The 19982-nt window shown below is 53.6% G+C and overlaps 10 protein-coding genes across 10 annotated transcripts; 5 read left to right on the top strand and 5 right to left on the bottom strand.

Moving 5' to 3' along the window:
* Positions 1-12: 12 nt before the first annotated feature.
* Positions 13-693, bottom strand: N7510_002422 (uncharacterized protein; the record flags this gene model as incomplete). Its single annotated transcript, XM_056974349.1, has 2 exons — positions 13-388; positions 635-693. The coding sequence occupies 2 exons, from the start codon at positions 691-693 to the stop codon at positions 13-15; spliced, it is 435 nt and encodes a 144-aa protein (XP_056839466.1).
* A 999-nt stretch (positions 694-1692) lies between these two features.
* N7510_002421 (Gfo/Idh/MocA family protein) lies at positions 1693-3014 on the top strand (the record flags this gene model as incomplete). Its single annotated transcript, XM_056974348.1, has 4 exons — positions 1693-1732; positions 1808-2121; positions 2190-2337; positions 2404-3014. The coding sequence occupies 4 exons, from the start codon at positions 1693-1695 to the stop codon at positions 3012-3014; spliced, it is 1113 nt and encodes a 370-aa protein (XP_056839465.1).
* Positions 3015-3231: 217 nt separating this feature from the next.
* Positions 3232-3975, bottom strand: N7510_002420 (putative GPI anchored glycoprotein; the record flags this gene model as incomplete). Its single annotated transcript, XM_056974347.1, has 2 exons — positions 3232-3795; positions 3853-3975. 2 exons carry the CDS (start codon positions 3973-3975, stop codon positions 3232-3234), a joined length of 687 nt encoding a protein of 228 aa, XP_056839464.1.
* A 968-nt stretch (positions 3976-4943) lies between these two features.
* N7510_002419 (putative MFS transporter) lies at positions 4944-6650 on the bottom strand (the record flags this gene model as incomplete). The annotated part of the gene is made up of 2 exons (XM_056974346.1): positions 4944-6344; positions 6399-6650. The coding sequence occupies 2 exons, from the start codon at positions 6648-6650 to the stop codon at positions 4944-4946; spliced, it is 1653 nt and encodes a 550-aa protein (XP_056839463.1).
* Positions 6651-7222: 572 nt separating this feature from the next.
* On the top strand, positions 7223-9675 carry hrdA (E3 ubiquitin-protein ligase HRD1; the record flags this gene model as incomplete). The annotated part of the gene is made up of 3 exons (XM_056974345.1): positions 7223-7246; positions 7299-7407; positions 7457-9675. 3 exons carry the CDS (start codon positions 7223-7225, stop codon positions 9673-9675), a joined length of 2352 nt encoding a protein of 783 aa, XP_056839462.1.
* Positions 9676-10687: 1012 nt separating this feature from the next.
* Positions 10688-11959, top strand: N7510_002417 (DUF3431 domain-containing protein; the record flags this gene model as incomplete). The annotated part of the gene is made up of 1 exon (XM_056974344.1): positions 10688-11959. One exon carries the CDS (start codon positions 10688-10690, stop codon positions 11957-11959), a length of 1272 nt encoding a protein of 423 aa, XP_056839461.1.
* A 654-nt stretch (positions 11960-12613) lies between these two features.
* On the top strand, positions 12614-14634 carry N7510_002416 (uncharacterized protein; the record flags this gene model as incomplete). The annotated part of the gene is made up of 2 exons (XM_056974343.1): positions 12614-14097; positions 14151-14634. The coding sequence occupies 2 exons, from the start codon at positions 12614-12616 to the stop codon at positions 14632-14634; spliced, it is 1968 nt and encodes a 655-aa protein (XP_056839460.1).
* Positions 14635-15378: 744 nt separating this feature from the next.
* Positions 15379-16927, top strand: N7510_002415 (MATE family efflux transporter; the record flags this gene model as incomplete). The annotated part of the gene is made up of 2 exons (XM_056974342.1): positions 15379-16041; positions 16118-16927. The coding sequence occupies 2 exons, from the start codon at positions 15379-15381 to the stop codon at positions 16925-16927; spliced, it is 1473 nt and encodes a 490-aa protein (XP_056839459.1).
* A 339-nt stretch (positions 16928-17266) lies between these two features.
* On the bottom strand, positions 17267-18201 carry N7510_002414 (Tim17/Tim22/Tim23/Pmp24 family protein; the record flags this gene model as incomplete). Its single annotated transcript, XM_056974341.1, has 6 exons — positions 17267-17324; positions 17380-17603; positions 17653-17866; positions 17920-17946; positions 18016-18131; positions 18187-18201. 6 exons carry the CDS (start codon positions 18199-18201, stop codon positions 17267-17269), a joined length of 654 nt encoding a protein of 217 aa, XP_056839458.1.
* A 432-nt stretch (positions 18202-18633) lies between these two features.
* Positions 18634-19682, bottom strand: N7510_002413 (rRNA-binding ribosome biosynthesis protein RPF2; the record flags this gene model as incomplete). The annotated part of the gene is made up of 2 exons (XM_056974340.1): positions 18634-19618; positions 19669-19682. 2 exons carry the CDS (start codon positions 19680-19682, stop codon positions 18634-18636), a joined length of 999 nt encoding a protein of 332 aa, XP_056839457.1.
* Between the last annotated feature and the right edge of the window lie 300 nt (positions 19683-19982).

Genomic DNA, 19982 nt, shown 5'->3' with positions numbered 1-19982 from the left:
CGGGATTGGTGCTCAAAGGGAAGAAAATTGGTAATCTGTGTCGATCAGGGCCGCGCTCTTTATGTCGGGACCAATGCGCGGCGAGGGCCGCAAGCTCAAGTGTTCCGTGAGCTCGGCCCGGACGGGGTTCTCAGCCTGGTTGCGAGCCCACAGTCGAATATCACTGATAGTGGCCAAGAAAGATTTGCTTTGTGCGCCTCTATCCTGATCGAAAAGAGATCCGTCAGATGTCGCGCGGATCCAATGTCCCTGGCCAGGGACTGCGGGGCAGACGAAGTCGATGGGGAAGACAGCGCAGTTCGCAGCGGGGTAAAGGTCGCAGGACAGGGGGTCGAGGTGAATACGGTGAGGGTTTGTCAAGCTGACCCGCGGTGCGCGCACAAGGGAGCTGAGGAGTGGAGGGGTTTAGGGGAGAAGAAGAGATGGGGATGGAGGGAAAAAGGACCGGGGGCCACAACAATAATTAGCCAGACAGTCAGGCAGGGTCGCTCTGATGTCGCCTGGGGAGTCTGTGAAAGAAGAGAAGCGAGGGGAGAATGGTGATCAGTAGTAAGGCTCCAGGGCACGACGACGAACCATGATGATTAATCCCCGTCCTCCTATCTCCGTTATCACCTCATGATCTCACACCCACCGTCTCCCGCTTGACCAATAAGATGCCCGCGAGCTAGATCGCAGGGATCCATGAGTCATCCCGAGGGGGACGGTCTCGCTCTGGTACAATTCGGTGGAGTGTCTACATGTCCCCGGTTTTCCTGGAACAAGTATCGATGAATGCTTTCCCAATAGGTGAGTCTCGGATGTGATAATCGCAGTGCACTCAGGCATGTTGGTGTTGCATCAGAGTGAGATTTAATACGCCTGGATTCGCCATAGGACGCTGCCAGAGCGCCTATAAGCAAGTTGATGATTATCTCTGAGATGGTCAAATATATCCATATCGGGAGGTAAGGTGAGGGCTGAAGGGGCAGTCAACGTCAGCTCGAAGGGGGCGGTAAATATTCTGCTAAATTTGATATATAATTCTTACATATTAAAAAAGGTATAAGGGAAAAATATCCCCTTTACGAGTAGTATCATAGTGATTATGACGCTGTCGCTCTACACGCGAAAGGTCAGGTGTCCAAGCCACCTATCTCTTAATTAATGCGGATTAATGTAATAGTAACACCATAATATTTAAACTTGTAGCAGGAAACATTGGCTTAAGAGTCAACTGGAACCCGAATCCAATCGACAAGGATGTTTGCCTAAAATCACTTAGGCAATATTAAACACACAACTGCAACAGAAGTAATAGATATCCTGGGGAATTGAGTACGTGAATTCCTTGTACTTTACCATTACAGACGCCAGTGGTACGACCTTGGCATCTATACGATCTACAGCATCATACCCTGACGTGATGGTCTCGTCACTCCAGCACCTGCAATCTTACCATATGGTATCCATTCGCTGCCAGATATCGATATGGCATCTGCAGACAATGTAATAACTGATCTCTTCCGGTTTCTCTCCAGTCTTCACACTGCTTCTCCTGCCAATATAGCACCCATCAACCCACGTCCAGGCCACATTTTTCTCTTCAGCTACTTCTTTATGGCTCTAATATTCCAAGTGGCCAGTTATCTGCAGCAGTACCTCTGGTCATGGCTGCATGTAACACCGAGTAAACGACCAGACGCCTTGAAAATGGGTGTTATCACGGAGTCGGATCTTGATCCTGAAACGGGTGAGTACAGCACTTACAGCCATACAACATTAACAAAGAGTATGCTGTTCGAAATATGCTAACCTTTCCAAAAAGTCCTATATCCAGCAACATCTCACCCCGGCTTAATTCTCCACGCCATCGCCGCCCCCGACGTGCCAACAGCGGAGCGTCTGGCTGCACGCTTCCACTTTGCAAAGGCATACGGCTCCCGCACCGCGTTGCTCGATGATCCCTGTATTGCCGCTGTGTTCGTCTCTGCTCCTATCGGGCTACGTTTCTCCGTTGTGGAGCTGGCTCTGAGGAAGGGAAAACATGTTCTCTGCGAGAGTCCCCTCGCCGCGAATGCGAACGAGGTGAAGATCTTGGTAGACTTGGCGAAAGCGATGGGACTTGCGTTGTTAGAGGGTGTAAGTTGCAGGTTTTTTCTCCGTCTTTATCGACCGGATTGGACTGATTGATGTATGGGAGGGAATAGGTCGATTGGCAGTTCCATCCGGCGGCGCATGCATGGCGCAAACTGGTCGATGCGCGCGAATCTGGACGCATTCTTCGCTCCGAGGCTGTTATGACATCGACCCCGAAAATCCCCTTGGAGGATAGTCGATGGAAATTCCATTTAGGAGGTAACTAACACCCATCTCCAATTTAATCAGATCGTAGATACCATATGCTCATTGGACATTTCAAAGGCGGCTCAACTTTAGCCCTAATCCCAGCCCTAGCATGCACGCGGTTCTCTTTACACGCAACAACGCTCGCAACCGTACTCTCCGTAACGGCGCGACTAGCCCAGAAAGACCCACGCATCGACGCAGCAGTGCACGCGCACCTGGTCTTCGAAAATGCCCACAATCACTCCGTGCACAGTCGGATATATACAGACATGGCGCGGCCATGGGCGCGAGGATTCGTGCCGCGCGTGTGGGAGCTGCCCTCTATTGAGGTGGAGACGGAGATGACGGTGTTATTTTTCTATAACTTCACGCAGCCGCATCTGTATCACTATATCAGCGTCACGAATAAGACAACGGGGGAAACGAGCTATTATAAGCAGTATGACGGGGGTCCGTTGTGGGGTAAAGTGACCGTTTCCACAGGCGAGAAGGGCGGACAGAGCGGGTGGAGTACGTATCGATGGCAGTTGGAGGCGTTCGTGGATGCCGTGTTGGGGAAAACGCCTGCTTATTGGATTGCTGCGCAGGAGAGTGTGTGGAATATGGAGGACGTGGATGCTATCTACAGAGCGGCGGGTTTGCCGATGCGGGAGTCGAGTACTGATGGAGAAGGGAAAAAAGACTGAAGATGAAGGAATAGATAAAAGCGCTGCTTGAAAATTGAATTGAAAAAAAAAAATAGGTATCAACGTGAAATTATAATAAGTAGATGTGCGTACACATATTATGTTCATATGTATAATATACATCCATGAGAGAAGAAGTTCCAAGTCCACCAACCCCTTGCAAAAAAAAGAAAATGACTCGTTACCAGGATCTGATATCCCTATGTTGCTAGGCCTATCACGCCAGGGCAGCGGCAAGCGCGAAGAGCGCACCACCCATAGCCAGCACGTTAGACGCACCCAGCGCCGGAGCGGCGTTGGCCGACGTGGTCTTAGCAGGGGGCGCAGGAGTGCCCGAAGGAGCCACAGGGGTCGAGACAAGAGGAGTCGAGGAGGCCGGGACAGAGCTAGACGGGACAACAGAGCTGGTCGACCACCGAGGGGTAGATGTGGGGGTCATCGTCGGAGTCTGGATCGGAGTCGAGGTGGGAGTGGGAGTCGAAGTGGGCGTTGGGGTTGAGGTTGGCGTAGTGCTGCAGGTGACCGGCATCCAGTTCAGATCCTTCGAGTTCAGGGTGGACATGCCGCCCGTGTGGGTTTGACCGTTGGCGATGTCCATGGCGGAGCACAGCGCATAGGTCTGGCCGGCGATGTTGCAGGACACGGAAGCGGACGCAGTCGAGTACGAGTACATCAGCTGCATTGAGGTCGGCGCCGACATAGCGGTCATGCCCGAGCTGGGAATACCGCAGTTGGTCACGCCCTCGGCACAGGTGACAAGATAGGTGATCGTATCGCCAGACTACAAAGTCGGAAGTCAGAATTTGATATCATATCCAAATCACCAATCAGTACGCACCTCGCCGATCTCCTTAGCAGCAATTTTGCTTTCGTATCCGTTGAAGCCGGGCAAAAGCAAATTCACCGTGTCTGCGGAGACCGCAGCGACACCGGCCAGAAGGGCAAGAGTCTGAAGACGCATGATGATGTTTATTTGGGGCGTGCGAAATATAACCGAGAGAAAATCCGTTCGGGAAAATGGTGTTGGTGGGTTATTGAAAGGAAAGGCCGTACGCTGTACTCTGGTAGGGTCAACTACCGATGAACGAGAGACTGGAAAGAACCAAAAGAATGGAATGGTAGCAGCGTCGTGCCCCGGGTACGGATTGGGAGAGAAGGAGAGTGAGTGAGATGACTAGGGCATCGCGCCGGGGCCGGGGGCTAATCCAGCATATAAACGGAGGGGGCCCGCGGACCGTCACATTGGCAATAATTAGCCCAAGCGAAATGGGGCTTGGCGCGACCCTTGGTCTGGATCCGGTTCCTGGTCAACTAGGCCTAGTGATTGGCGCAGGGGGGCATGGTGGATGGTCCAGGCACAGGGCCGCGCTGATCATGGGCCAGGAGATGTGCAGTTCGAGTTGGGAGTTAGCGCCGACTGGAGGAAAAGGGGCACCACACTATGCCCGAGCAGGGATAGTCAGGACCGGATGGTCGATGGGGCTAGCGATGAGACCCCTTTTTGCGCAGACCATGAGGCTCGATCGACACACGAAACGGGCGCCAGGATTATGATTGCCTTTTTCTGCCCATGCGGCTGCTTCGGAGATGAGTTAGCAATATGTTACATAGCTCGTAAGGGATTGGTGGGGAGCAATTGATTGCGGTTCGTCTCACAAGCCCCGGTGTTTGTTGTCAGGAACGCGTCAGGGGAAATTAAACGGGACCCGTTGTGAGCCACCCGAACCCCAGTTGGGACTAGTCAGGGCGCCTCGTAATCGTAGTCGTTCAAGCCTTGCGGGGCCAAGATTCGTCATCGGAAAATTCGGGTCGATAAGTTAATTAATTTCATTTGGTTGACAATATTACAATATTACATAGTGAGGGACAAACCCTAAATCCGGAGTACAAATAATAGGAATCTTCAATTCGCAAGTATTAACATATAAATCACCAAAAATGATTCATCACGCCGCACACAATGCCCGTCAGCAGTAGGATCCCGTTGAACCCCGCCATAATATAGAATGGGGTGCCCGACGACAACACATCAAACAGCAGCCCGCCCAATTTGGTGAGCAGCAGGATTCCTGCCCCTCCATACAGCGAATAGACCCCCGCGATGGATCCCTTCAGGTTTGACAGATGCTGCAGTTGCTGGTCTACAGAGGCCGAAAGCAGAGGTTGGTTCTCGTCGGGCTCTGGATGACCGTCATCATCTGGTCGGGCATAAATCTGGCGCAATGTCTCGTCGTCAGTGCTGACACGAAGAATGCCATTGCTGAGCACGGCTAGACTACAAACGATAGCTCCTATCTGGCTGATCCCGATTAGGGCCATCACCACAAACACGCCTGCATTGCCGTCGGGGCCTTTGTACTGAGGGCTTGGGAGCATCGCAAAGACCAGATAGCCCACAACACCCACCAGGGCAGCAAAGAGAAGCGGGAAATTGTAGCGTCGGGATCTTTCGGTTAAGAATCCAAACAAAGGTGCTGCGATCAACGCGACCAATTGAGATGCGCCGGTCAGAATCGAAGCGAGGATGTATGCACGCGGACAGAGTCTTTTGATATCTCCCAATCTTGAACCGGGCCCCGGTTCAAGCTGTTCGTCACATAGACCTGATGCTCGGAAGTAGTGATTGACGGCCAGAGGAATGAACAAGGAAATACCCACAGAGGATGCTCGGGCGACAAACCCTCCAATGTAACCAAGGGCAATACTGCGATTTCGGAATCCCAAGAGGAGCGCCGTCGTCAATTGCTTCCAGTATGGGAGCCGGGTCGGTTCGTTCGCAAATTGATCATTGTCTGATGCTGACGAGGATGACTGTTGTGATGGCTTCCACAAAACGCTCCAGCTTTTTCCGTCCTCTCCCGGAAGGCCTCGAAGACCAACGAAGCAGCTGAGACTGATTAAAAGGGCCACAACGGCGACCAAGTAATAACTGAGCTGAATAGACTGTGACGGTGAGAGACCCAGTTCCTCAAACCGAGCTGGAAGAGGGAGAAATGCCGCCAGAGACACAAGAGCACCACAGCCGGCAAACATGCCGACAAACCCAGACAGCCGAGCAGAAGGAGAAGACGGGGTGACATTGGAGTCACCCTGTTCGGGGTTGACCCGGTTTGGCGCGGTGGCTAAATCAGAGGGCATTGAAGCTCTATACGCTTCAGATTTGAGTGATTTTCCAGTAACTGCAGGCAGGACTGCGGTCACCATCGTTGATACCGCAGAGCCCCCGACACTAAAGAGTAATCTCCCCAGCAGAAGCTGCGGATAAACATTCGTAGCCTGCACGAAAAGGACCAGCGAGAGCGCTATAATAAAATAACCAGCCGTGCAGACCTATGCATCTATCATCAGCCAGTGTGGGTTTTTAGATAAAATCGGAAAGCTTACATGACGAACGCCAATACGATCGGAGAGAACGCCCCAAAGCGGACAAGCAACCAGCGCAAGCAATTCGTCTGAAAACCCCAGCGTGCCCACTGCATCTCCCTCGCCGTCATGGATCCCAATTAGATCAGTTACCACGAAGGAGACGGATGAGTTGACGAATACGAGGAAAGCGATGGAGAACGGGCAGACGGCCAGCAGGTAGGTCAGCGTCTGGGTCCGCGAGGCCGTGAATAATGCCGGAGTGGACGCCATCATCTTATATCGACCATTGTTCTGTAGAGCGGACTGCGTAGAGCTCCTGGTAATTGAAGACCAAAGCGGGTTGTACGAGGGATGGTGGAACTCGGATGGATTGGGAAGGGTCACATGACCTGTCGATCAGATAAGAAATCACAATACACGATCATGCTACCGATGGATTGATATTTAACATTGAAAGAGAATCCTCTGAGGTCCAACCATACTAGTTATGTGGTCAGAGCCAAGGAGCTGCTGGAGAGCGCCACCAAAGGTAATGGTGCATGTACAGGATTGCCGGCTTGAGGCCATTCGATCAATATTCTCCCACAAGTCCTATTAAAGTCTTCAATCCACTCGGCAGTTAACGCTACTGTGATTCTATTCTGATTAACACTCTCGAAAGGACTACTATACAACGGTTCGGTACTTCCGCCCGAGTCTGTAGCCTGCTGGGCACGTGCCCCCGCTGACATAAGATGCGGAGTGAAAGCTGTCCAGATCGTCATTGCCTGAACTCCACGGTGTTTGTCCTGTCGAGGCTCTTTCTTTTTCTCATGACTCTCGACCAGAAGTAGTCAACAGCCATGAGGATAGCCGCGTACGCCGGGGTGAGTGGCACTATTAAAAACGCGAAGCATCCACGCTGACACTCGTTTGCAGGCTTCGGTGGCCCTGGCCACGGGTGTGTTTTTGAAGGCCATCCATCAGAGAGCCAACTTCTACGCGGCCTGCGTGTATCTCTCTCAAAGCAGCGCAAACCTCATGGTGAGTTTAGCCGACCCTCAGTGACTGACCGCGTTCTCATCTCGACCACCTAGATCCTGACCAACCTGTGTCTTCTCGCCTCCGGATTCCTCCTCTTCTGGCTCCAGCGACTGCTCTATGGCCCCCTGAGAGCCATCGAGACCGAACAGCTCTACGAGCGGGCATGGTTCGCCGTCACGGAGACATGCCTGGCGATGACCATCTTCCGGGGGAGCTAGGCGGCTGGTTTCTGGTGATGTTCATCTCCCTGTTGGTCGGCAAAGTCTGGGGTTGGATTGGCGAAGGCCGCGTGGAGTATCTGGAACAACAACCGCCGGCCAACCCGCGATTGTTTCATACGCGATTGGCGGCCTCGTTGGCGCTTTCGGTCTTGTTCGACTCGTTCATGCTGAATTATTGCGTCACAACGGTGCTGGATCAAGCGAGACCTGATATGATGGTGATGTTTGGCTTTGAGTTTGCCATTCTGACTATCTTGTCCACTTCAACTGCTGCCCGGTATGCAATTGCCTTGGTTGAGATCTATATCACCCGCCGGCAAGTGAAGAACAAGATGGAGGAGCGCCGAGCTGAAATCCGTGAAGCTCGCGCGGAAGCTATCCGGCAACATGCCATTTCTGGGGCTGCTGCTCCTCCTACCGACCTGCCGGATGAGAACGACGTCGACGAGATGGAAATTGATGTTCCAGGATGGGAGGAGAAAGGCCGATGGGTCTTCTACCTAGACCTCTTGACTGATTTTCTGAAGCTCTCGGTCTACCTGACATTCTTTGCTATTCTCATCACTTTCTACGGTTTGCCGATTCACATCCTGCGGGATGTTGTCGTCACGATTCGCTCGTTTGGTCGGCGAATCATGGATTTCCTCCGCTACCGCAATGCGACCAGGGACATGGATGAGAGATATCCGAACGCTACAGCTGAAGAGGTCGCGAGAGAGGAAGTGTGCATCATCTGCCGGGAAGAAATGGTTTCGGCAGAACCGGCTGCGGATGTTCCTGAGAATGTTGGTCAGCAACCACCGGCAGCAGGAGCTCAGCAACGCGTGCCTGACCGTCTTCGCCCCAAGAAACTACCATGCGGACATATCCTACACTTTGCATGCCTCCGAAGCTGGCTTGAGAGGCAACAGAACTGCCCCACCTGCCGCCGTCCGGTGGTAGTGCCCTCAGGCGCCCGAGGTGCTGCTGGTGTCAATAACGCACCCGGTAATGGCGGCGCCGGCGGTCAGCCTTTCAACCAAGCTGGGGGACAGCCAGGCGCCCAGGGACAGGACCAGCCTCGTGCTCGGGTCTATCAGCTCGGACCCTTCCGGATCGGCTTTGGAGCTGTGCGTGGAGACCTCCTTCAGAACCTCCACCAGCAAATCCACCGAGGCAATCCTCCATTACAACCGGCGGACAATGGGAACCCTCCCGGTGCACGCCAGATCGGTTTTGGCTTTGGCTTTGGACGACGCCCACCACCGCCAGAGGCCGCAGCTCCAGGGACGTCCAACATGATCAATATCCATCAGCAGTTGGAACATATCGAACAACAGATCACGGAGGAGATCAACAGCCTCCGTATTGCCACCGAGCGCCTACATCATGTTCGCCATCTTCAAACGGAGCTGGACCGAATCCGACTTCAGCAAGCGGCTTCTTTTGCTCCCCAAGTGACACCTACGACTGCTGTTCCGCCACAACCAACGCCTTCAACCTCTGTTCCTGCCCCGTCATCTATCACCACTTCTACCACTATCCGCCATCAGTTTGTCTCGAACCCGGCCGTGTCAGCCATGGGCTCGGATGATGCCCGTCTTCCAGAAGGACTTACTCTCCCACAAGGATGGACACTTGTCCCTCTTCATCCCACCGGGCAAAATGCTGATCCCACGCCTACCGTCCCAGAAAGTGCGACAACCCAGCCGGCTCCAGACAGTGCCACAGCTCCTCAACATGTTCCTGGCCCCGAAACCCCCGCCCCGCCCCAAAGCAGCGAAGAACCCGAGGCATCTGCAGTTGAAACGGCCGCTAATACAGTGACACCGGCTCCGGTGGCTGACATCCTGCCCAACTGGCAGTCTACGCCCAATGTCCCATCGACGGATCACCGCGCCGAATCACCTTCGCAGGAATGGACTGACATTCCCCCCGAGCAGCCTCACGCAGGGCCTTCCTCCGCCGCTCCGCCTTCCTGGGGCTCCGGCTCCGGTTCCGACTCCGAGTCCCCTTCCAAGGGCAAGGGGCGCGCTGCCACAGTGGAAGAAGCAGCTGACGATGGAGCATGAATTTGAACACCCTTGTATTATTTCCCGCCTTTCTTTTCGCTTTCCCCACTTTGCATGGCGTTTATGAGCAAAAGATCATACCCGGATTCCGTGTCTATAAGTCAGACCGTCTATACCAAATTTTGTTGTTGTTCCGTTTGTATTCATCTCCAGTAGAGCAGTCTCAGCCGGCTATTGTGGCTTGTAAGCGCAGCCAAGCTTCGACCGCGTGGGTGTCGATTCGTGGCCTCTCTTGACACGGGCTGATCAGGGGGGCGATCGTCAGCCGCATTGACCATTTGGGTCGGGTACGTGTGGCCAATTTTGGGGGTTGCGATTCCACTCGCATTCCAGACCGACACCATTTCCCATTCCGCGCGAGAATGATGATTATTATATTTTGTTGTTGTCCACCAGTCAGTCCATCTCGGCATCGGAATTTTACCCTGTTGTCCCTTCGTCATCATCCGGGCAACTTTACTTTGACTTAGGGCTCCACCCGCGCCCGGCCTTTTCACTGGCTCTGCTTGGCCCCCGCGCTGCTCTAATTTGGTCTCCTTGGCCGCCACTCGTCATAGGAATTTCCCTTGACCCTAGCTGAAAGTCGGGCCATCTTGCCTTCCTACCCTCTTTGTGATTTTTCCCTTTGGTTGTATATTGGATTTGCCTGGTGAGGGCGCTTTTTTCGCTCGCTCACGCTCTCTCGGACATCCCGGAACGCGACGGTCGCCCCTATTAGCGGCCTTTGACACCTTCCTCGCTGCGCTTGGAGGCCAATGGTCGGCCCAATGCTGGTTTTTTAAGTCGCAAGTACGTTGCACCGAATTCCTTCCCGGCCGATACCCCTTCTAGTTATGTTGGATATTCGCCTATCATCGACAGTTTCCCCTGGGCGATGTGGCGAATTAGAGCCTCACCTCTCTCGGTCATGATACCTCTGCCCAGTGCCAAGCTGACAGTGATCTTGTGCGACAGACTGATATCTCCGAAGCCATTCTTATTCGCTATATCATTACTACACCGATCTTGATCGATGATTCTCTCACGGCGGGCAGTCCCCCTGCTCGGCCTGTGCTTCTTCGCCGCCTTCTTCTTCACAGCCCGCCAACTCTCACAACCATGGGGCAAGATGGGGCAAGTCGTCGGCATGGGGGACGTGATCGGCCAGGGTGATGACTTCGGCCAGGGATCACGATTTGGGATGTCGTTGAACGGGACGTGGAATCTCACGATGGGGCGGCCGAAAGCCAAGGAACAGAAAACCCTCTTCGCGCCGCATCCCCATTTCGAGCCCGGCGTCCCCAAGCCGCCTGGCCAGGAATACTCGAAGGTCATCGTCGCGCCGCGCACGAAGTACGAGGATACCTCCTGGATGGAAGAAGAACTGCCCGAATATGGCACTGCGGTCTATTGGGTCGACGATCCCACCGCAGAGCTGCATGTACCCAAGAATAAAGGCCACGAGGTCATGGTCTACCTCACCTATATCATCGACAACTACGATGACCTACCGGATATTGCGGTTTTCGTGCACGCGCACCAGAATGCATGGCACAATGACCCCATTTTCAAAGGCGATGCCGTCGAGATGCTGAAGCGACTCAACCCGGCACGCGTCATCCGCGAGGGATACATGAATACCCGCTGTGGGTTTGGGCCCGGCTGTCCGGACTGGATGCATCCCGGCGCATTGGTCGAAGACGGCAACAAGCAGGAAGAGGTCCTCATGGCCCGCGCATGGGCTGAAATCTTCCCGGATGACCCGGTCCCCTCGGTGCTGTCGCAGCCGTGCTGTGCCCAGTTCGCCGTGTCCGGCGAACGCATCCGCGCTATTCCCCGATCCCGTTTCATCTTTTACCGAGACTGGCTGCTGCAAACAGATTTCAGCGACTACATCGCCGGCCGCGTGTGGGAGTACATGTGGCAGTATGTGTTCACGGGCAAGCCCGTCCTCTGTGTGGACGAACACATCTGTATGTGCGACGGCTACGGCTTCTGTTTCGGTAGCGACGATGGATTCCGCGCCTACCAGGACCTGGAAAAAGAGGTAGCGGGCCTCGCAGACCGGGTGATGAACTTGGAATTCTTGCAAAACGAGTTCGATATCGCGGAGGAAAACCACGACCTCGATGACTCCATGCCCGTGGACCCCCCGGAGACTCAAGAGCCGGGTGTATACAGACTCCACGAGAAGAAGCAGAAAGAGCTCAACGATATGTGGAATGCAGCTATCGAGCGTGGCAAGAATCCCAAATACCGTGCCCTGGAGGCCGGTCGGCCGTGGAAGGAGGGCGATGGCTTCTAAGGCCGTGTGAATATTGTGACTATACTCTTCATGGATATATACAGGCGTTTTGAATTATGCGCTCATTGGTGCTGTCTTTTTGCTCTCTTCGATCCCCTTCTTGTTTTATTTCTCTGCGGTTGGAGGACTTTGATATACTGCGATTTTCGTTGGCACGGCCAAAGTACATATATCGTTTCAATGTGAGATTAACAATATTGAGCCAATTTATTGAGATGATGCAATTATTGAGGAGCTTCTCATTTTTCTGTTTAACCCTCGACTAATTCATTCAACACATGGTTCTCTAACTTCCCATTCCGGGCGGCGTGTGAGGGCGCCATTGCATAGTTGCCTGAGGCATCAAAGTCACATGACCGCTGCAAGGTTTGCACTGTCTGCTATTCCTTCAAACCACGCAAACACCGTCACAACCAAACGAGCATCGCGAAAGTTGCTCTTATCGGCAGAATCGCGTTTCTGATTCTCCACTCTCGCCAGATCAACTCTTCGTCGCGATTTTCACATCTCCTCCCATTCTGGGGTGTAGCGGTGGAAGCATCGCTCGAATTGCTGCACAAAGCCCGCGACGCGACTCATCACCGCGGAGCTTCACTGAGCTTCTCCACTACTTTATCGCGCTAAAGATCTAAAGATTCCCCGACTTCTGGAGACATGGCATCCACCTCCTCCGGCGGCCAAAACCCGCCTACCACCTCGTCGACTAATGGCCCGACCCAATCGACGACGAATCCCTCCCACCTTGATCCCAATGCGCAACTGGCGAACAACGGCTATGCGTCAACTGATAACCAACTCGCTGGGTTAGTGGAGGCAGCCACTGCTGCCGCCGACCAAGACATCTCTAATTCCGAGTGGGCCGCTGCTGCTGCTGTCGCCGCCGCAGCGGGAGCAGCGGGACATCACCAGCTGGACGGGTATGGTGGAGATATGCACCTCGGCGATGATGGGTTTGGAGATCCGAATTTTGTGACGGGCATGGGTGGTGGAAGACATCTCAGAGGGCACAACGACTCCTCCAATTCCGGGCTGACGAGGACGGCCACGAAAAAGCGAAAGAGGAATGAAGATGCCCTCGACCCTGCTCTGACAGGCGTTGGTGGCCCGCAAAACCAGCACTCGCATTCCTCGCAACAAAATGCACATGGCTACGGTGGAGACAGTCTTGATATTCGCTCTATGCCGGCTCCCTCCACTGAGGCGCGCGCTGTTGGGGTTCACTCTGCTGCGGCGTTGTTCCGCCAGCCTTCCAGCAATAAGAAGTATACGCGCCCGCCTATGTCGAAACTTTTCACCTCGCTCGAGCTGTCGCCAGAGAATTTCTTGCATCTTCAAGCTGCTGCGAAGGCATATATGCTGGACGAGCGGCACCCGGACAGACGCGAGTGCGTTGGTCAACGGGGCAAGGGAGACACAGAGATGGTGAAGTTGAAGCTGTGGGAGTGTGTCCGCAACTTCTTGGAAGGCGAAGGCAACGGAGAGAAGTTCTTCTCGAAGAATGTGGTCAACGAAAACATGGGTCCTCGAACTTATGTTTGGCCGGACCACCAGGCAAAGATCATTGCATTGGTCATCCCATTGCTTAGGCGCATGGTCACCAACGAACGACAGCGCCAATATGCTATCGAAACTCGGAAGGGAGGTGGCGTGGAAGACCGACGACGCCGCAGGACGGACGAGGGGCTTTCAACCCAGCATAGCCCACCCTTCTCTCCTGGCCAGCAACTCCATCTTCATGGTCAGACTCATCGCCCTGAAGATATGGGACATGCCATGCCGCCGCCATCGGACTCGCAGCCGCCCATGGATTCCACACAGGCCATCGTGCATCCTGGACTGGCAGATCTTTGGATGGACGGATACACCACTGACTGGAACGAGATCAGCCGTTCCTACGACATGTACAACCATAACTTTGAACTCGACAATCTGTGCTCTCTGTCTGGTTTGCAACAGCCGGATTGGCGTGGTTTGGTTGCGGCAGTTGATAGCCACTACCAGATAGTCCACAATGGTGATTATCAATGTGCGCCGGAGTGCGAGAACTACAATGTTGACCGGATCGTGCACTCGAACACTACTTCTGATCTGCCTTGGAGGATTGGTGGAGGGCGTTCTATCCCCGCACGCGACGAATTGTGAGTAATTGTCTTTCCAGTCTTCTGTCATGCAGCACTAACTCTCTCAACAGTGCCAGTAGCATCACCCGTGATGTCTCCCGAATCATCCGCGAAACCATCGCCGGTCGACAAAGTGGCGCCCCAGTGACATCGGACCAGCAATACATCCCCGCCCAGCAACCATTCCACGCCCCAGCAAACGAAAACGGACCCAACCAAGTCTCACTCCGGGTAAACGTTCTCCAGCGCGGAAAGCGAATCCTGCCACGCCTGGATCTCCCTGCTTTGCAGTGCAATAATGCCGACGTGGTCAAGCAGCTCGTTCTACGCCGCTACCCTGGTCAATTCCCCGGTGCTTCTTTCACGGAGGGATCTGACGCTGCCGCTCAGGATGCGACTGCGGACTGGAAAATGCGCGTCTGGCTCCCTAACGGTCTGACTCTGGTTCAAAGTGATAGGGACTGGACGATTGCGCTGTTGTCTGCTGATACGGTGGATTGGATGGATGGGGAGTTGAAGTTGTTGATCGAGATCGACGGGGAGTTCCAGCAGTAGCCCAACCAAGGTTTCTGGTCATGGGATCCTCCCTTTTTATCTTACATTTTCAGTATTGTTCGCCGGAGTCGGCGTTACCTTTTGTTTCCCCATACCCTTTATGAATGCCTTTTATTAGAGCTCGCTGGAAATCTTACGAACTTTTGCTATGCCCGAAACGGAAAATCAAAAGAGTTGATTGCGGCTGCGTCCGCTCATCCAATAACCTGTATGAGTAGTACATCGATCTGCACGCGGTTCCAACCTAGGCTGTCTAGCGCGACGCATCTTTCATCCCCCAGCCCCGCCACTCACTGCAAGATACCCGATGTGATCTGGAAAACATTACTGGCAATGTTCAAGATCAGCGGAATCAGCCGTGCTGACGGATGTACATAGGTCGGATGTGAGGGTCCAGCTGCTGCAGATCATCTTACTGCACCGCACGCAAGGATCCTTGATGGCGATTGAAGTGCATCTGTGCAGAGACGAGGTGGGGGGAACTTAGAATTAGTACTAAGTTGCCTGAACTATAACCATCTCCGCCGGTGCTCACCCGCTCTTCTTTCCCTTCTTTCTTTCTTTCTTTTCTTCTTCTCTTCATTTTATTTGCTTTTTGCTTTTTCCTTGCTTGCCAAGCCGAGCAGGGCACAGCAAGCCGACCGAGGGTCCTACGGACTAGGCTGTCCGACTTGTGGTCACTACTTTGCTGGCCAACGGGGACAAATTACAATAGGTATCGATTGTGAAACGTAACCTCCCATGATGGAGCATCTTGGAGCCGCCACTACTGCGAATCCCACGACGGTGACAGAGACAACCCCCCTACTACTGGGCGAGCCGATCCCAGATCCAGAATCCGCCGAAATCAAACCCTCAGAGCCAGGATCATGGCAACAAGAAACCAAAGTCATCCTGCGGTACTCCGCGCCGCTAGCCCTGGCCCTCTTACTACAATACGCCCTAACGACATCCTCCATCTTCGTCGTTGGACACCTCGGCAAGCGCGAGATCGGCGCCGTCAGTCTAGCCAACATGACCGCCACCATCACAGGTTACACGGTCTACCAGGGGTTCTCGACCTGTCTTGACACGTTGTGTCCCCAGGCATACGGATGTGGCAAGAAGACGCTGGTAGGACTGCATCTGCAGCGACTGACCATGCTGCTGCTATTGCTCACTGTGCCCATCGCGGCGCTGTGGTTGAATGCAGACCGGCTCTTTGCTTTGATATTGCCGGCCCAAGACGATGAGACTGCGTTGCTCGCTGGGCTTTATCTTAAGATTCTGTTGTTTGGGGCACCTGGATATGCTTGCTTCGAGGCTGGAAAGCGCTTTCTCCAGGCGCAGGGTATGTTCGCTGCTTGTCTTTTCATCCTGCTGGTTTGCACTGCGTTTAATGCATTCATGGGCTGGTTATTTGTCTGGGTAAGTACATCGATTCTCTACTACTTCTAACAATGCATGAAACGTAAAATCAAAAACTAACGCCCCGTCTGTCCAGAAACTAAACTGGGGTTTCATCGGCGCCCCAATCGCAGTAGCAATAACCAACAACCTCCTTCCCATCCTACTCGCGCTATACGTCTACCTAATCCGCGGCCGCGAATGCTGGCACCCGCTCTCCGGGCAGGTCTGGCAAAACTGGGGTCCAATGATGCGCCTCGCGCTGCCCAGCTGGCTCATGATGGAAGCCGAGTTTATCGTGTGGGAGCTTCTCACGCTCGCATCGTCGCATCTCGGTCCCACGGAGCTGGCGGCCCAGTCGGCCCTTATGACTGTTTCTTGTTTTGCCTTCTACATTGGTTTCGCTGTTTCCGTTGCGGGGGGTACGCATATCGCGATCCTTGTTGGTGCGGGTGCCTTGCGCCGCGCGGCGGTTGCGACTAGAGTGGTTCTTTGTCTGGCACTGACCATTGGATCGAGTGATTTGGTGCTTCTGATTTTGTTGCGGCATGCTGTGCCTGTTCTTTTTTCGAATAACCCGCAAGTTTGCCATCTGATCACCTACGTGCTCCCGCTATGTGCGCTGCTGCAGATCCCAGATGCCTTTGCCGCCTCGCTGAACGGTGTGCTTCGCGCTCTGGGGAGGCCGGATCTGGGCAGTTACGTCCAAATCCCCGTTTACTATATCTTAGCGTTCCCGCTTAGTCTGGGCCTTGCATTTGGGATGGATTGGGGTTTGATTGGTCTGTGGGCTGGCCTTTCTCTCGGTCAGGTACTGAATGTTTTGATTGAGGGTGGTCTGTTGTGGTTTCTCCTCGACTGGGAAAAGGCCGCAAGGGAGGCATCTACGAGGAATCTATTGCCTTAACCTGCTGCTTCATCTGGGGGTCTAGTTTTGGAAAAGTTGAAACCAATGCTGATATATTCTTAGATTGGAAAGAAATTGCTTACGCTAGATGTATATACATGAACAAAACAAGTGCTCTCAAATTGTATGCAGGTGGCAGCAACTGTCCCAACCGCCGGCGGATGGGTCGGTTTGTATTTGCGCGATTGCCCATTTACTGGAAAAGCGCCTCTTCTGGTTGTCTCCGTCATAGTACAGGGGAAGGTAACGATGATAAGGATAGCAGAACAAAACAAAAGAACCCCGTTCTATACTTCGTATACCATCAAGAAAGGCAGAATGTGACACTGACATTCCCGCTCATTTATTGTGAATGAAAAGGTTGCGGAACGAGTCCCAGTGGTCCGAGTCGGCGTAGCTGTATCATAAATGTCAGAATACAGTTCCCCAACAGATCACCAACGACGACTCACATGTACACCATACTGCTCCGCAGACTGCTCACCAGAGTGTCAGGATACCAACGGAAGATATACATGACAAAAGCCCAGGTCAGACTCGCGAACACGGGCCAGGCGTTGTTCGTGATCTGCGCGCGGGCTTCTGGGGTGATTAGAGAGGAGAGGGGGTGCATATTCTCTTGGATGGCCAGCTTGGCGAGGGAGAGCATCACACGAGCGAAGACGTAGATGACAATCTATGATGGTTAGTCTGCTAGAACCAGAGATTCGGGACAGTTGTCGTACCTGTTGGCTAACGCTCCCCGGCTGCCGTCCGAACACAGTGTATCCGCCCAACAACCCGGCGAAGAAGCTATCGTATCGGCCCTCCTTCCCAGCACCGCCGGGATTGATAGTCTTCAATACAAGCATGGAGGTCTTGTAAACGACAGCGAATGTAGCGAGGTTTCGCGCATGTTGACGAGTTGCTTTGAGAACGAGTTTGAGCTTTTCCCGGAATCTGGAGATAGATCAGCGGATAATCCGGGGAAGATGGGCCACGGAATCACTAACGTCCCAGACCGGAAGAGAAATATCATCCTATTCATCAACAGCGCCGGTTAGTCTCAGGCGCTCTCGGTCAAAGGGGATGTTCTCCGAGGCACATACACCAAAGCATGCGGAAATCGCACTTTGGACCCATAGACGATGCCATTGCGCGCGCCCTTGAGGATGGCCAGAAACGGCGCGAGATCCGGGTTAAGCGCAAGGGCGTCCAACCGGGACTGTTTGGTCAGCGTTAGCGGTGGTGATGCTCGGAACTTAAAGGCGGCAACTCACCAAGAGTATATCCATGGCGCCGCAAGACCTCGGCAAGAGGTCGGAGGTGGGTGGGAGGGACTAGGGGAGTCGTGAACCAGGAGACGAGGTAGAAACTGTAATCGTGCAGGTCATGGGAGAGGAACAGGAGGAATAGGAGTGTGAAGAGAGAGAGAGCAACAAGACAGCAGGGGAGGGGAGGACGGCAGTTCCGCAAAGAGCAGGGCCTCGGCATGTGAGACTCAGCCGAAACGTCATATGTCACGTGATGGATACCGGGCGGATGAATATGGATTTGCAGAGGCAGATACAGAGAGAAAGAGAAAGAGAGAGGGAAAGAGACATAAATCAGGTAGATGTTGGAAGTACTAAGAGTAAGACCTTTCATGTACACCGTGGAAGAGTGATGGCCCATCCATCCCAGACGCCGGCAAGCAAACCCTAAATAGAAATGCAATATATCCTCCTCTACTCGGTCCGCACACGCTTGTGGCCCTCGTCCTCGGAGATCTCGTCCACCTCCATCATATCCTCATCCCCACCCTCGTCCTCATCATCTATCCCCGCCCGACGCTTGAGACCCTTCATCTTGCGAGTCTGCAAGCCCTTGAGATCCTGCTTGCCCAGATGCACACGACCAATCTTATCACCGATCGAGTCCATGGTGATATTCTTCTTGGTCTTCATCTCTTCATTCGGCCGCTTGCCCTGCTTCATGGCCTCCTTCATGGCCTCCGCGGAGGCCGGACGCACGCGGCCGACCTTGAAATCGAACTTGGGTCCGACCTCCTCCAGCTCCACGCGCGGCAGCTTATGGCCACTACGCTTGGTGATCACCTTGTACCACCGCAGGTGAACCACCGGCGACAAATTGTCACGGGGCTCCTCGGCACCGACCATAAGCACATACTGCAGGCCCTCGACATCGATCCGGTCGGCTTCCTCGCCCTTGAACAGGTCAAGGAACATGTTCTTCAGCATAACGTGGGCTGAAGAGGTTGGATCATCCCATGGACTACCCGAGAAAAGCATCATCGGCCGCAGCTCCACGCCGATGTGCATGACCAGCTCGTTGATGGGCGGGATGGTCTCGCCGTCCGCAGGAGGGAGAAGGAGGAGCTCGCACATATCCAAGAGCTGGGCATTGTAGATCCGTGCAATTGTCACGCAATTAGGCCGCTTCTTGTTGCTGCTCCCGAACACAACCAGGCCGCAATCGTTCTTGTTCGCCAAAAACTCGAGGCTCTCCGTGTTCTCGAAGGGGCGGATATTCTCGTTCTTCTTGTGGAACATAATCGAATGAGGCTTCGTCAGGGAGTGAAATGTCTTCAGCACAGTGTCCAGTACTTGCGGACATTTTGCGCCGTGCAGCAGGAGCGTCTTCTTGGGCGGCTCAATGAGTTGCGGTTCCCGCGCCTTGAGAATGCGCGCGATGCGCGGATTTTTGGGCTTGCTGGGAAGGAATTAGTGAATTTCCATGACACATCGAGTATATATACATACACTTCGCGCAACATGGTGTGGGAGTGGTCGGGGCAAGTTGGTGGTCGGGGTTTGAAAAAGATCGAACGGGAAAAGTTTTGGATGAGGCTTGGCGCGCTTATCGATAAGAGAGTTTCTTTGTGGCCTGAGGCACCAAATCCAAGTATGTACTTCACTTTCTCAAGAATTTACGCAACGAGCAGATAATATGTGGATTAACAAGTACAAATAAACGACCTTATTATCACATATGTGCACATGATCTGAAAACGTGGGATGGCATTGATGCTGGGGTTTTCCCAATCATTCTCAATGCACCCCTGATCTCCCTCTCT

Source organism: Penicillium lagena, assembly GCF_028827675.1.
Source record: "Penicillium lagena strain IBT 129212 chromosome Unknown utg000001l_segment0_segment0, whole genome shotgun sequence".
Taxonomy (NCBI): Eukaryota; Fungi; Ascomycota; class Eurotiomycetes; order Eurotiales; family Aspergillaceae; genus Penicillium; species Penicillium lagena.
Note: the sequence above shows the minus strand (reverse complement) of the source record. Positions and strands in the feature narration are given on the sequence as shown.